The sequence below is a fragment of the Callithrix jacchus genome, chromosome 4, assembly GCF_049354715.1.
Source record: "Callithrix jacchus isolate 240 chromosome 4, calJac240_pri, whole genome shotgun sequence".
Classification (NCBI taxonomy): domain Eukaryota; kingdom Metazoa; phylum Chordata; class Mammalia; order Primates; family Cebidae; genus Callithrix; species Callithrix jacchus.
Window position 1 is genome coordinate 114,419,115 of NC_133505.1, and position 15,982 is coordinate 114,435,096.

At 42.5% G+C, this 15,982-nt stretch overlaps 1 protein-coding gene across 5 annotated transcripts in view; it reads left to right on the top strand.

The window, feature by feature from the left end:
- Positions 1–15,982, top strand: part of AFG1L (AFG1 like ATPase) — a 251,443-nt gene that overhangs the window by 30,110 nt on the left and 205,351 nt on the right. For 2 of the 5 annotated variants that reach the window (XM_054254317.2, XM_078369902.1), the window contains exons 2-3: positions 957–1,105; positions 5,094–5,317. In XM_054254317.2, coding sequence (XP_054110292.1) covers positions 1,063–1,105; positions 5,094–5,317 — 267 coding nt within the window. In that variant the 5' untranslated portion in view covers positions 957–1,062. The remainder of the gene's footprint in view (positions 1–956; positions 1,106–5,093; positions 5,318–15,982) is intronic. The other 3 variants (XM_002746932.7, XM_008994868.5, XM_078369901.1) reach the window with 2 other exon arrangements.

Sequence of the window (15,982 nt, forward strand, 5' to 3'; positions counted from 1 at the left end):
CTGCCAAATGGGGTGCCTGGGCTACCCACATATCTACGTGGTAACTGCAAATTTAGGAATTTTCATAACCTCCCTTCCCTTTAGATTCAATAATTTGCTAGAATAGCTCACAGAACTCAGGGAAAAATTTTGATTATGTTTACTGGTTTATTATAAAGGATTTGACTCAGGAAGCCCAGTGGAAGAGATGCCTAGGGGAATACCTAGGAGGTGAATGCACCTGGATGTGTCCACCAACCAGAAGCTCTCCAAGTCTCCTTGAGTGTTTACAGATCTCAATCTCTAGCCCCACCTTCCTGCGGTCAGTGTGTGGGGAAGAAAATTCCAACCTTCTACCCATTTGGTCCTTCTGGCTACCAGCCCCACCCTCGTCACCTCCTTAACATGAACTCAGGTGTGATGCAATGAATAACAGAAAACACTCCTATTACTCAGGAAATTCCAAGGGTTTTAGGAACTCTGTACCAAGGACCAGGGACAGAGATCAAATATATTTCTTATTATGGCACACTGGCAAATATCTCAAATTGCTGGAAACATTTAGGGAACTCTCAACCTGCATCTCCAGCTTTAACATTGAACCCCAAGCCTCATCCTGGTGCTGTGAGGCCCAGTGTTCCAGGAGACCCTTAGATTCTCTTTTGTAGGCCTTAAGCACCTATATCAGTTAGGGTACAACTTAGGCTTCTATAACAGAGACCCCAATTATACACTACTTTAAAAGCAAGATAGAAGTTTATTATTCCCTTTTTGTTTCTTTTGGAGAGAGAGTCTTGCTCTGTTGCCCAGGCTGGCGTGCAGTGGTGTGCTCATAGCTCACTGCAGCCTCAAACTCCTTGGCTCAAGTCGTTCTCCCACCTCAGCCTCCCCAAGTATCTGGGACTACAGGCACATGCTAATTTTAAGCCTGACTAATTAAAAAAAATTTTTTTTAAATAATTTGTTATTTTTACTAGGGACGACGTTCCACTATGTTGCCCAGGCTGGTCTCGAACTCCTGAAGCTCAAGTGATCTGCCCACCTCGGCCTCCCAAAGTTCTAGGATTACAGGTGTGAGCCACTATGCCTGGCCAGAAGTTTATTATTCTTTTACATAAAAATCCAGGTAGGCAATCCAGAGCTGGTTTGGCAGCTCAGCATTGTTGGAGAACCAGGCTTTGTGTATCTTGTTGCTCTGCTTTACTCAACATTCTGTGTGCATCTCGTTGGCCTCCTCCAGCTGCAGTCATTACACTTTTACTCCAGTTAGAGAGAGGGGAGGAAAAGGAAGTCAGGAGGATATGCACTTTTTGTTTAACGGTGTATATCAGAACTACACACATTTCTGCTCACATTCCATTGGTTAGAACCTGCTCACATGGCCATACCTGACTGCAAGAGAAGCCAGGAGATGTAATATATATCTGGGCAGCCATGCATCCAGCTAAAACTTCTACTTAGAAAGGGGGAACAGATAATGGAAGACAGCCATCCCTCTCTCCAACATTCGTAGTATATTTAAGGACTTTTTCCCCTCTTTTGAGGAAACATGGAACTAACATTGTGACTGTTAATTCTTTTTGCTAAAGTAATTTTTATGTTATTGTGACAAAGGAAACATGATGTTCAATGAAATGAATAAAATGCTGGCAGAGTACCTTTGGGAAATCTTGTTCTGAAAAATATGCCAGGTTGCTGCTGTTTATTGTGGCTTCTAAACAGTAGGGAAGGAGTTATCTGCTCATTAAACCTGCCCCAGATAAGGAATGAAATTACGGTTGGACCTCGCCACAATCATTTCTCTCCCCGGAGAGGCTAAAAATAGGATCAGAACACCATCCTGCTTTGAAGTAGGCACTCTTGCTGTGTCTCAGCTCTGTGTCCAACCCCCTAAAGGTTATGGAATAGGGAAAAAGATCTTAGAAGCAGAGGGCTGAAATTGATGTTGTAATATCTGAATGTGGTGTTGTCTTTGGGTAGAGAATTAAGGAGCACTGGAAAACCCTTGGGACTAATCTTGAAGTCTCTGCCTTGGTGTTTAAGAACTAGAATTAGGGCTAACTCAAAGAAAGGCGGCTCCCTTGCTTTGGGAAGGAGATGAGGAACCCAGGTGGGTCCTTTAGTGGACTGGAAGCAAAGTAGAAGCTGTAGTAGGAATAGGCTTTCTGGGAGAGAGGTTACAATTATAGTTTAGGGATTTAGGGTTTATTTCCTTTTGTTAAAATAAAACAATTAGAAATATATTCATTGTTTAAATTTTTTTTTTTTTTGAGACTGAGTCTCTCTCTGTCACCCAGGCTGGAATACAGTGGCACAATCTCTGCTCACTTCAGCCGCTGCCTACTGAGTTAAAGCAATTCTCATGGCTCAGCCTCCCAAGCAGGTGGAATTAACAAGCATTCACCACCATGCGTGGCTAATTTTTGTATTTTTAGTAGAGATGCGATTTCACCATTTGGCCAGGCTGGTCTTGAATTCCTGACCTCAAGTGATCCCCCTGCCTCGGTCTCCCAAAGTGTTGGGATTACAGACGTGAGCCACTGTGCCTGGATTAAGATGTGTGTTTTTTTTTGTTGTTTTCTTCTTTTTTAGGAAGGGAGGAAGGCAGGAAGGGAGGAAAGGAGGAAGGGAAGGGAGGAAATCAAGCAATGAGAGAGACATTGCCGACCTGGATCTAGAGGTCTACAACTTGATTTCTTTTTTTTCTTTTTTTGAGAGAAGGAAAGAAAAAAAAAAAAGGAGTGAAGGAGAGGAAGAAAGAGGAAGAAAAAGAGGGAGAGAGAATGGAAATGCTTTATTCTAAAAAAAAATGGGTATTAATAATGGCCAATCAATGTTTCATTTAAACCTATGAGTAGATGTGATGTGGTATTGACAAGAATGTATATTTTATGTATTTAAAGTGGAGAGCTCTATAAATATTTATTAAGTTTACTTGTTCCGGATCTGAGTTCCAGTTCTTGATATCCTTATTAATTTTCTGTCTCATTGAGTCTAAGTCTCTATGTATCTGGGTATTAGGATCGTTAGCTCTTGTTGTTGCATTGATCCTTTTACTACTATATCTTTGTTGCTTTAAAATCTATTTTATCAGATACGAGAATTGCAACTCCTGCTTTTTATTTATTTATTTATTATTGCTCTCCATTTGGTTGGTAAATCTTTCTCCATCCCTTTGTTTGAGTCTTTGTGTATCCTTGCATGTGAAATGGGTCTGGAGGTAACATGCCGTTGGGTTTTGGCTGTATCTTTTGGTTGGGGGATTTAGTCTATTTAAATTTAGGATTACTGCCATTTGATGTTTTATCCATTCGTTGATGTAAATTCTTCTTTATGTTGATGCTCTTTACTTTTTGGTATATTTTTAGAAAGGCTAATACCGGTTGTTTCTTTCTATGTGTAATGCTTCTTTCAGAAGCTCTTGTAAAGGCCTGGTGGTAATAAAATCTCTGAGTTCTTGCTTGTTCATAAAAGATTTTATTTTTCCTTCAGTTGTGAAGCTTAGTTTGGCTGGATATGAAATTCTGGGCTGAAGGTTCTGTTCTTTAAGGATGTTGAATATTGGCCCCCACTCTCTTCTGGCTTGTAGAGTTTCTGCTGAGAGATCTGCTGTAAGTCTGATAGGCTTGCCTTTGTGGGTAACCTGACCTTTCTCTCTGGCTGCCCTTAGTATTTTCTCCTTCGCTTCAACCCTGGTGAATCTAACAATTATGTGCCTTGGGGTTGCTCTTCTTGAGGACTATCTTTGTGGTGTTCTCTGTATTACCTGGGGTTGAATATTGTCCTGCTTTGCTAGTTTAGGAAAATTTTCCTGAATAATATCCTGGAGAATATTTTCCAGCTTGGATCATTCTCTCCGTCGCATTCAGGTACACCTATCAAACGTAAATTTGGTCTTTTCACATAGTCCCACATTTCTTGGAGACTTTGCTCATTCCTTTTTATCCTTTTTTTCTCTAATCTTGTCTTCTCATTTTATTTCATTAAGTTGGACTTCGACCTCTGATATCCTTTCTTCTGCTTGAACAATTCGAGTGTTTAAACCTGTGCATACTTCTCGGAGTTCCCGCATTGTATTTTTCAGTTCCATTAATTCATTTATATTCCTCTCTAAGTTTTCTATTCTCATTAGGATTTCATCAAACCTTTTTTCAAAGTTCTTAGTTTCTTTACATTGGGCTGCAACATGTTCTTTTAACTCACAGAAATTTCTTATTATCCATCTTCTGAAGCCTGATTCTGTTAATGGGATGCGCTTGTTCTCCATCAAGTCTTGTTCCCTTGTTGATGAGGAACTGTGATCCTCTTTAGAGGGAGAGGTGTTATGATTTTGAGTATTCTCAGCCTTTTTATACTGGTTTCTTCCCATCATTGTAAATTTATCCACCTGTCATCTTTGTAATTACCAACTTTCAAATTAGGTCTCTGAGTGGACGTCCAAGTTGTTAATTCCCAGGGCCGAAATCTGAGCAACCCACTGTGCCGGCCAAAACAGCGGCATTAAGACTGATAGTGCTTTTCCGCCTGGGAATCTCCAGTCTGGCTTCCTTCTTGAGTCTGTAATAGGCGACTCTGCCTTCCCAGAGCTCTAAACCTTGGTCAGAAGGGGAACCAGTCCAGTTTACTCTGCACCAAGAGCTGCCACGCCAAAGTGCCAGCACAACCGCTGTGCCAGCCACAGGAGTCGCGCTGGTGACCCATGTGGCTCCTCCAAACCTTGGTCAAAAGGGGAACAAGTCCCGTTTACTCTGCACCGAGAGCTGCCACGCCGAGGTGCCGGCACAACCGCTGTGCCGGCCACAAGAGTCGCGCTGGCGACCCGTGGAGCTCCTCCACTGGAAATCTTCTGCTCCGTGAGTGACCAAAATTTGTCTGAAAGTGTGGCGTCCTCTCATTCTCTGAGGTTTCACTGGGAGCTGCAATCCCGAGATGTTAGCGATCGGCCATCTTGGATCATTCTCAAGATGTGTTTTATGTTGTTTTTATCAAAATGACATTTACAAAAACTGCTCAAATAGATACACTAATAACTAGTTAAAAGTTTGAATGTGACCCTTAAGAAACTGTGAAATGTATTTAAGAAGGTCTAAAATTTTATATGTTTTTGTTTATAGCTTATACAGTTCAGACATCCGAGAGCATGAACCCAACGGCCACTTCAGAGACTTATTTGAAAGCTTTGGCTGTTTGTCATGGACCTCTGGACCACTATGATTTTCTGATCAGAGCTCATGAGCTAAAGGATGATGAACATCAAAGAAGAGTCATACAGTCTTTGCAGAAATTACACGAGGACCTTAAAGGATACAATATAGAAACAGAAGGCCTTTTTTCAAAGGTGAGGCTTATATGATATGAAAGATTAAACAGTTAAAAGTGTAAGCATTTTCTAAAATGGATGCAATACAGTAAGGCACAGCCATGAAACAGTTTGAAAAATTTCCACCAGTTCCTTTACACAAATTCTGTCGGATCTCCTTTCCTGGCCTTTTGATGTTCCATAGCTTTCTTTTGCCTTCAGGGATTTCAACAGCTTCATATTTAGGTACTTAAAAAATGCAGTCCAGTCTAAATAAAAACTTCTATGGAAATCAAAGCTTTCCCTTTCCTTTAGCTGAGGCCTCATCCAGGGATCAGCAGTGGAAAAGGAAGAGTGATGTGTTCTTTCCCTTTTCTTCCTCCTTCTTTCTCTGTTTGCCCGACTTCTCCAGGGTCAGAAGGAGAAGAATGAAAGATTAGAGTGAAGCAGCAGTCTTAAGTGACTAGTTTGTTATTGGGGCCTTTGTATGGAATATGCTGACATGCCAGCTCTTTGTTGAGGGGCTTACTGGTGGGTTCTTCAAGACTCCCATGGAGACCTACATACTTCCCCAATCTTTGACTAACCTCTTACAACTCTGGGAAAGCAACTCACAACCCCACATTCTGCTGATACCACCTTGCCCTTGCGCTTAGCCTTCTTGGGTGAGATCCTTTCAGTACATTTCTTTTTTTTTTTTTTGAGACAGGATCTTGCTCTATCAACTAGGCTGGAGTGCAGTGGCATGATATCTTGGCTCATGGCAACCTTCGCCTCCTGGGTTCAAGCAATTCTCCCATCTCAGCCTTCCAAGTAACTGGGTTACAAGCGTGCACTACCATACTTCGCTAATTTTGTATTTTTAGTAGAGATGGAGTTTTATCATGTTGCCCAGGCCGACCTTCAACTCCTGAGCTCAAGTGATCTACCCGTCTCGGCTTCCTAAAGTGCTGGGATTACAGGTGTAAGCCACCACGCCCAGCCTGGGACATTCTTGTTAGGTCATCTTTTATGGTGTCTGTAAAAGCCACAGGAAGCATAACATCTCCTTTTTCCACTCCTTTCTCCATGGGCAGCTTCAGTCAGCCTCCTGTCCTCAGACTTCTGCAAGTAAGAAGCAGGCACTAGTTTCTGTCTTTGTCATGAATACCCCCTTTCTGCTGGGGATACATGTCAAATTCTCCCATGAACTCTTCACACGCTGCTCTGGCAGCTGCTTATGCATTTTCTTACCTACGCAAGCATCCAGCTGGGGAGAGCAATGTCTATCTCAGTTTATATTCTGTCCTCATCTCTTTGGATGCTTCTCTTGGGAACCCCTCGTACTTGTAATGAGATATCTGAAGGGAACACCACAGCTAGCGCTCTACCTAGCTAACAACTAGCTAACAACTTTCTACCTTGATCACTCTCTTCAGTTTCACTTTGGTTTTAGAGCTGTTTTGCCTTTTTTTTTTTTTAAAAGAAAACCTAATTCCTGCATGGATGTGACTAGTATGTCTATTTATATTGATTGATTGATGGATTCTTGCTCTGTTACCCAGGCTAGAGAGCAATGGTGCAATCTTGGCTCACTGCAACCTCCACCTCTTGAGTTCAAGCAGTTCTCCTGCTTCAGCCTCCTGAGTAGCTGGGATTACAGGCACCTGCCACTATACCCAGCTAATTTTTGTATTTTTAGTAGAGATGGGTTTTGTCATGTTGGCGAGGCTGATCTCGAATGACCTCAGGTAATCCGCCCACCTTGCCCTCAGTCTCCTGAGTAGCTGGGACTACAGGCACGCCTGAGCCAAATTACAGTCCCAGCCTGGGCAAAAATACAAAAATTAGCCAGGGCGATGGCAGCCATTTGTAATCCCAGCTGCTCAGGAGGCTGAGGCAGAAGAATCGCTTAAACCCATGAGGTGGAGGTTACGGTGAGCCAAGATAAAGCCACTACACTCCAGCCTGGGTGACAGAGTGAGACTCTGTCTTAAAAAAAAAAAAAAAAAGAATGAGGGCCAGGTGTGGTGACCAAACCTGTAATCCTAGCACTTTGGGAGGCCAAGGTGAAAGGAGAGCTTGAGGCCAGAAGTTTGAGATCAGCCTGGGCAATATAGAGAGACCCTGTCTCTACAATACAAATAAAAAACAAACAAACAAAAAGGAATGAAAATAATTTTACTTTTTAAAAAAGCTCCTGAGAGTATAATTAGTTTTATTTTTATGTAAAGAAAATGTCTTCCCATTGTGTTAGTTGAAAGAAATAGAGATTCATTTAGATTGCAGAAAGAAATGGAGATTTAGAATAAGATTACACAAGAACATAGCAATGAAAGACATCTCCATTACACAGCTAGGCCTTACGGTGCTCTGCCATTCATGTCATTCATTGTCTTGGTCCACTTGGGCTGCTATAATAAAATACCATAAACTGGGTAGCTTATAAACAACAGAAAATTGTTTCTTGTAGTTCTGGGTGCTGGGAAGGCCAAGATCAGAGTGCTGGCAAATTCAGTGTCTGGTGAGTGCCCGCTTAACTATTCATGGGCAGCTGTCTTTTTACTGTGTCCTCACATGGCTGAAGGGACAAATGAGTTCCCTCAGGCCTCTTTTGTACGGGCACTAATCCCACCGAGGAGGGCTCTGCTCTCATGACCTCATCACCTTCGAAAGATCCTACCTCCTAAGAGCCTCACTTTGGGGGCTAGAACTTCAACATATGAATTTTGGGGTGATCCAAACATTGAGATCATAGCACCCACTTACTTTGTTGTTCCTTCCCTCTCATGTCTGCTTCTACTTCTGTTCACTCTACCAACTTCCTTTTTTTGTTGTTGTTTTTTTGAGACAGAGTCTTGCTGGAGTGCAATGGCACGATCTCAGCTTACTGCAACCTCTGCCTCCCGGGTTCATGAAGTTCTCCTGCCTCAGCCTGCCCGAGTGGCTGGGATTACAGGTGCACACCACCACACTCAGCTAATTTTTGTATTTTTAGTAGAGACGGGTTTCACTATGTTGGCCAGGCTGGTCTTGAACTCCTGACCTTGTGATCCGCCCACCTCACCCTCCCAAAGTGTAGGGATTACAGGTATGAGCCCCCACACCCAGCCCCAACTTTTTAATTCTCTCTCCATGTCTGTAGTTTAAATTCCTGAGTAACGATCTCACAGGCCAACCAATGACTTCATCCCTGTTTGGGTAGAGCTTTCATATTGGGTTTCTTAGAGGTCATTAACCAGTGTAAAGATGGGCGCTCCAGTTACTGTCCCATGCAGGGCTGCTCCCCTGAGCATGGCAGTTGCTCTCAGAAGTGGACTGTGAGTGTGGCGGGCACCATGAGTGACCAGTCCAGCACAATGGATATAGGTAATAATGAGGAATTATTCCTTTTGATGACCAACTTCTTTTTCCCATATTTCTCAAAGTTTATAGGTGAGTAAAGAACCAAAAAGTTTGAAACATATAGACTGCTTACGTACTGCATATCTAGTTATATGTGATATATGCATAGAGATATATTTGCATATAGTATATAAACCATAATGTATAAAACTCTGTAATTATATAGGTTGTTATACAGATGGGCTTCCAAGTAAAATAACAATTTGGTTATGTGGCCTAGTCGGGAAACAGCATGTTGTACTCAACCGGATGTTTTGGTTGTCTGAGACTTGAACTGCTTTCCTGAATTTCATATCTTGCTCCCTTTCTAGTCCTCTTCCTTTTGGAAATTTATTCCTTTTTTTTTGAGACAAGGTCTCACTCTGTTGCCAAGCTGGAATGCAGTGATGCAATCATGGCTCACTGTAGCCTTGACCTCCCAGGCTCAGGCAAACCCTACACCTCAGCCTCCCCAGTAACTGGGACTACAGGTGTGTGCCACCACACCCAGCTAATTTTTTTTTTTTTTAAATAGAGATGGGATTTTGCTGCATTGTCCAGACTGGTCTTGAACTCCTGGGCTCAAGCAATCTATCTGCCTGGGCCTCCTGGAATAATACTCCTTTTATCCCTCCTCACTACTCTGTAGCATCCCTAGGGCTCATCTTACAGTGGTTGGTGAACTCCCATCCAATCACAAGTATCCTGTAATTATTAACTTATTTGATTGCTGATTCAGTAACAGTGGTTTTTTAAACATTCTTGGGCTCTTCTTAACGGTACTTTTCCATACTTTCACCTTTGATATATGAGTTGGCTATGATGGACCAGCTAGTAAATAACCCAGGTTTTATTGGGTAGTTGAAATCGAATGTAAGTGAAAGATTTGATATATCAGGTAGCATTTCAAATGTGTCTAGTAAAAGATCCTATTTATTAAATCCTAGTGCATGTGAATAAATGTTTAGTAGGTAGAGCAACATCTCTTTCTAATAGTATTCCTTCCTTCCTTCCTTCCTTCCTTCCTTCCTTCCTTCCTTCCTTCCTTCCTTCCTTCCTCCCTCCCTCCCTCCCTCCCTCCCACCCTCCCTTCGTCCCTTTCTTCCTCCCCCTCCCTCCTTCCCTCCCTCCCTCTCCTCTCTTCCTTCTTTCCTTCCTTCCTCCCTCTCTTCCTTCCTCCCTCCCTTCCTCTCCTTTCTCCCTCCCTCTGTCCCTCCCTCCCTCCCTTCCTTCCTCCCTCCCTTCCTCTCCTTTCTCCCTCTCTCTGTCCCTCCCTCCCTCCCTCTCCTTCCTTCCTTTCTCCCTCCCTCCCTCTCCTTCCTTCCTTCCTATCTCCCTCCCTCTGTCCCTCTCCTCCCTCCCTCTCCTTCCTTCCTTCCTCCCACCCTCCCTCCCTCCCTCCCTCTCCTTCCTTCCTTCTTCCCTCCCTCCCTCCCTCCCTCCCTCCTTTCCTTCCTTCCTTCCTTCCTTCCTTCCTTCCTTCCTTCCTTCCTTCCTTCCTTCCTTCCTTCCTTCCCTCCCTCCAACAGGGTCTTACCATGTTGCCTAGGCTGGTCTTGATCTCCTGGGCTCAAACAGTCCTCCCATTTTGGCCTCCAAAAGTGCTGGGATTACAGGCATGAGCGACTGCTTTTGGCCCTTATAGTTTCCTAAATCCACTAAATCTTTATTTTTTATTTTTTTATTTTTGAGATGGAGTCTCACTCTGTTGCCCAGGCTTGAGTGCAATGGCATGATCTCAGCTCACTGCAACTTCCACCTCCTGGGTTCAAGTGACTCTCCTGTCTCAACCTCCTGAGAAGCTGGTACCAGGCCCACCCCACCATGCCCAGCTAATCTGTGTATTTTTAGTGGAGACGGGGTTTCACCATGTTGGCCAGGATGGTCTTGAACTCCTGACCTCATGATCAACCCACCTCATCCTCCCAAAGTGTTGGGATTACAGGCATGATCCACTGTGCCTGGCCCGTAAATTCCTTTTCTTTATAAATTACTCAGTTTCTGAAGATAAAACTCTGACTTTGGAATGTAAACTTTTGCCTTGGGTATGAAACCTTGACATTGTTGAAAGGAAAGTGGAAACTCTAAGGCACAACACATTTGACCATGCCACACTCTCTTTCTGATAGGCCGTCAGAACAGCTAAGGAGAAGACAGATCACTCAAGAATTTAAGTTTTTTATTAGCTATAGCATTTCTGCTGCTGTGATACACATTCAGCCATTTTGGAGAAAAGCTGAGCAGTACTGACTGCCCATTTTCATGTACTTTAAATAACCAATAGTATTTCTCAAAGTCTTCATTGTATCATTAAATTAGCTAATTACTACCTGTTTAAAAAATAAATAAATTTTAGAATATCTGAAACTTATAAGTAACAGAAAATGAACTAAGACATCTGCTAATTAGGATTTATGATATTTTGAACTTTGGATTTTGTTTTTAATACAGATATTTAAACTTCATTATAGGCTGGGTGTGGTGGCTCATGCCTGTAATTCCAGCATTTTGAAAGGCTGAGGTGGGAGGATTGCTTGAGGCCATGAGTTTGAGTCCAGCCTGGCCAACATAGGGAGATCCCAACTCTACTTAAAAAAAAATTATCTAGGCATGGTGGTACATGTCTGTGGTCCCACCTACTTGGGAGGCTGAGGTGGGAGGATCACTTGAGCACAGGAGGTTGAGGCTGCAGTGAGCCGAGATCATGCCACTGCACTCCAGCCTGGGCGACAGAGAGAGACTGTCTCAAAAAACAAAACGAAACAAAACAGAAATAAATTTCATTATGGTGGACTTATTTTTCTTCCCTCATTGTACTCCTAAGAAACTTTCTGTAAGTCTGTGCTGTAATATTAAAGTGTACCTTCTTCATAAGACACCAGATTAACCAACGTGAAAAAATTGGTGACAGACTACCAGGCTGCTTTCACCTACCTATGTAACAATGTTTTCTCTAATAAATTAACATTTGAAGATGTCGTGAGCAGATGACCATGCCATATGAGCAACAAACTATGAAGAATGAGCATTTATAAACACTTTACTTTTGTTATTGAATAAAATTTACAACCAGGTTAATCTGACACATTTAATGTATGCATAATTGTTATTGTGCTGTGAGGTAATTAGGCATAAATGGTAAGTAGTTCATGTAAATCACTATAATTAGAATTACTTTTACGCAGCCAAATCAAGCATTTCTAGAGTCAGAGAGGGAGAGAATTAAATAGAGTATGGAGCTACTCTGAAAATCTGTTTCCATTAATCAGGGGTTTGTAGGCAGCCAGGTTTTTTCATCTCTTGGGAGGAGACATTATAGCCCAAGAGACCTGAGAATTGGGAACCACAAAGCTCCTTTCCTTTTTCTCCTGCCCTCTACCAGATAATTTTCAGTTTTTTCCTAATGAGAACTTATTTTCAGCTTCCTCTTCTATCCTACCATCTTTTATTTGGATCCCCCCTCCTCACCCTTCCAAGAACAATGCATGAGGCAGATGGAAAAGAACTACTCAATTGTATTATTGCAGTCAGAGCAGCCACAGGCAATACATAAATAATTGTATTCCAGTAAATCTTTATTTACAAAAACAGGTGTCATGCTGGATTTAGCCCATGGGCCATAATTTGCTGGCCCTTTCTCTAGCGGACTGCTACCTGGCTAGATAAGAGGCCTGGTAGATCGTTAATTGTATTCAAAGTCCTGCTTGAACTTTACTTAGTCTAGCTTTCCGGTTTAATATTCCATTACTGTATTGTATCCCTGCCTCTGTTCAAAAGGACCTATTCTGTTTCATTAAATAGACAGACAAATAGAACAAAATAGAAAGTTCAGAACACACATGGAAACTTGGTATATTATTTTGAATTGACACTGTGAATCAGTAGGAAAAGGATGGTCTATTCACTAAATTGGGATGGGATCATTGGTTATCTATGTGAAGATTAAAATAAAATTAGGTACTTACCTCTAGAAATAAATGCCCTAAATTTAAAGTGAAACTTTAGAACTTCTTGAAGTAAATATAGAAGAGTAATTTTATGAACTTTGGGAAAGAAATAATTTATTTTCATTTTTTCAAGACAGGATTTTGCTCTGTGGCTCAGGCTGGAGTGCAGGGGTGCGGTCAGAGCTCACTGCAGCCTTGACTTCCCGGGCCAAGCAGTCCTCTCAGCTTAGCCTCCCCAGTATCTGGGACTACAGGTGCATACCACCATGCCCAGCTAATTTTTTGTATTTTGTAGAGACATGGTCTCACCATGTTACCCAGGTTGGTCTTAAACTCCTGGACTCAAGCAATCCACCTGCCTCAGCCTTCCAAAGTGCTAGGGTTACAGGTTGAACTATTGTACCCAGCCAGAAGAATTTCTTATCCAAGATATGAAAGTCCAATATATATGTTCATGTTGTCCTGTAAATTAAAAGTTTTTAAAAGTCCAACTTATAGGTAAACACCAATACATTTGACTATGTTAAAATTTAAAACTTCTAGTTAACAAAAGCTACCATAGAAAAAGTGAAGAGGTAGACAGCAAACTGGGAGAAAATATTTTCATCAAAAGTAATTGACTCCTGGCCGGGTGTGGTGGCTCACGCCTGTAATCCCAGCACTTTGGGAGGCTGAGGCAAGCGAATCAGCTGAGGTCAGGAGTTCAAGAACAACCTGGCCAACATGGTGAAACCTCGTCTCTACTAAAAACACAAAAATTAGCCAGGCATGGTAGCGGGCGCCTGTAGTCCCAGCTACTCAGAAGGCTGAGGCATGAGAATCGCTTGAACCCAGGGGGCGGAGGTTGCAGTGAGCTGAGATCGCACCACTGCACTCCAGCCTGGGTGACAGAACAAGACTCCATCTCAAAAAAAAAAAAAAAATGCTGACTCTGTCGCTCTCTAGAATATATAAAGAACCCTGACCCGGTACAATGGCTTGTGCCTATAATCTCAACACTGTGAGAGGCTGAGGTGGGAGTATTGCTTGAGGTCAGGAGTTTGAGACCAGCTTGAGTAACATAGCGAGACCTCATCTCTGCAAATAATAATAATAATAAAGAATATATAAAGAACTCCTACCATATAATAGAAAAACAAGCAACCTAGTAGAAAAATAGATAAAGGAAAGTCTTTTGGTTCAGAAATAACTAGAAAATGTCATAAGACTAGATAAACACATCAGAATGTATTTATAAAATGGAATGTTGCTTAGCATAGAGATGATAAACTACATTCAAGTGGTTAATACTGAGGAGGAAGGGCACGGGGTGGGGGACTTCAACTATAATTAATGCTTTATTACTTAAATTTTGAAATAAATGTCAACATAGATTTGATAAGACTGAAGGGTGGGTAATGAGGTGTTCCATATAGTCTTCAGTTTTGCCTGTTTGTAATATTCCATTGAGAAAATATTTTACATGTAAATGTGAGATATTTCAACAGGTTAGTTTTTTTTTGAGACAGTTTTTATCTGTCACACGTGTCACATATCACACCATGTTCAGTAGTTCATTTACTAGAGGAGCATGTGGTCACCAAGTGGGCAATGTGAGATAAGCCATAACAAAAGGATGAGGGGGGTGGGGCAGCTTTAGTAAAGACCCAGAGACAACTCCTCCTGGGTTTAAGCAATTCTCATACCTCAACCTCCCGAGTAGGTGGGACTGCAGGCATATACCACTACGCCCGGCTAAGTTTTGTATTTTTAGTAGAGACAGGGTTTCACCATGTTGGCCAGGCTGGTCTCAAACTCCTGGCCTCAAGTGATTGCCCTCCTTGGCCTCCCAAAGTGCTGGGACTATAGATATGAGCCACCCTGCCTGGCCAAGTTAGTTGATTTTTTTTTTCATTTTGAAAAAATTACAACTTTTCTTGATAATATAATTCTACAGTCTACTAGTTCAGCATTTCCTTCTTACAGATAGACTGAGGGGGTGGATGTGGTGGCTCATGCTTGTAATCCCAGCACTTTGGGAAGCTGAGGCAGGTGGATCACTTGAGCCCAGGAGTTCTAGATGAGCCTGGGCATCACGGTAAGACCTCATCTCTAAAAATATAAAAATTAAAACCGGATGTGGTGGCTCATGTCTGTAATCCCAGCACTGTGGGAGGCCGAGGGGGCAGATCACCTGAGGTCGGGAGTTTGAGACCAGCCTGACCAACCTGGAGAAACCCCATCTCTATTAAAAATACAAAATTAGCCAGGCATGATGGCGCATGCCTGTAATCCTAGCTACTTGGGAGGCTGAGGCAGGAGAATCACTTGAACCCGGGAGGTGGAGGTTGTGGTGAGCCAATATTGCACCATTGCACTCCAATGTGGGCAACAAGAGCAAAACTCCTCAATAAAATAAAATAAATTTTAAAAAAGTAGACTGTGGAAGGGAAACTATTAGCACAGTCCTCAGAAAGGCATATGACATATGTTTATAAGAGGGTTTTAGCAATGCACTGTTTTCCTGTTTCTGAAATTTCATAAACTGAATACATCTAAATCTGATCACACTCTTCCCCTGCTTAAGGCTTTTAGTTCCCTCAGGATAAAATACAAACTTAGTGTGTTTTTCAAGGTTCTTGAGAGCCTAGTCCCTGCCTCTTGCCAGCCTTCTCTGCCATTGTTCTCTGCTGGCAATAAAACCCCCAGCTATGATGACCTGCTTGAAGATCTTTGGATGAGGCTGAGACCTTATTTTGTCTCTGGGTCTTTGCTAAAGCTGCCCCCCAACCTCCCTCATCCTTTTGTTATGGCTTATCTTACATTGCCCACTTGGTGACCACATGCTCCTCTAGTAGATATTGTATTTCTTTTTTTTTTGAGATGGAGTCTCACTCTGTCACCCAGGCTGGAGTGCAGTGGCACGATTTCAGCTCATGGCAACTTCTGCCTCCAGAGTTCAAGCAATTCTCATGCCTCAGCCACTGAAGCAGCTGGGATTACAAGCGTTCACCACCATACCTGGCTAAATTTTAGTAGAGATGAGCCAAGCTGGTCTTGAACTCCTGGCCTGAAGTGATGTTCCCGCCTTGACCTCCCAAAGTGCTAGGATTACAGGTGTGAACCACCCACCCTAGTCGGTTTTTCTTTTCTTGGTCTTGTGGGCCTGAGGATTCCAGCCCACTGCCTGGCACAAAGTAGTTGCTAATACTCAATTCATGTTTGTGGAATGAATGAAACATGAATGAGTAACAAAGCCATCACTGAAGAGTTACCGAGCCTATCCATGTGTCTGTGTGAGAGTGTAGGTGTTTCCATTGAGTGCCCAGAGACGTGAGTCTCTCTGTGAATCTGTCCTGTTCTCATTCCCTCTTTAATATTAGTTCTTAGCTAACCCTGAAGATGCCTGGAGGGC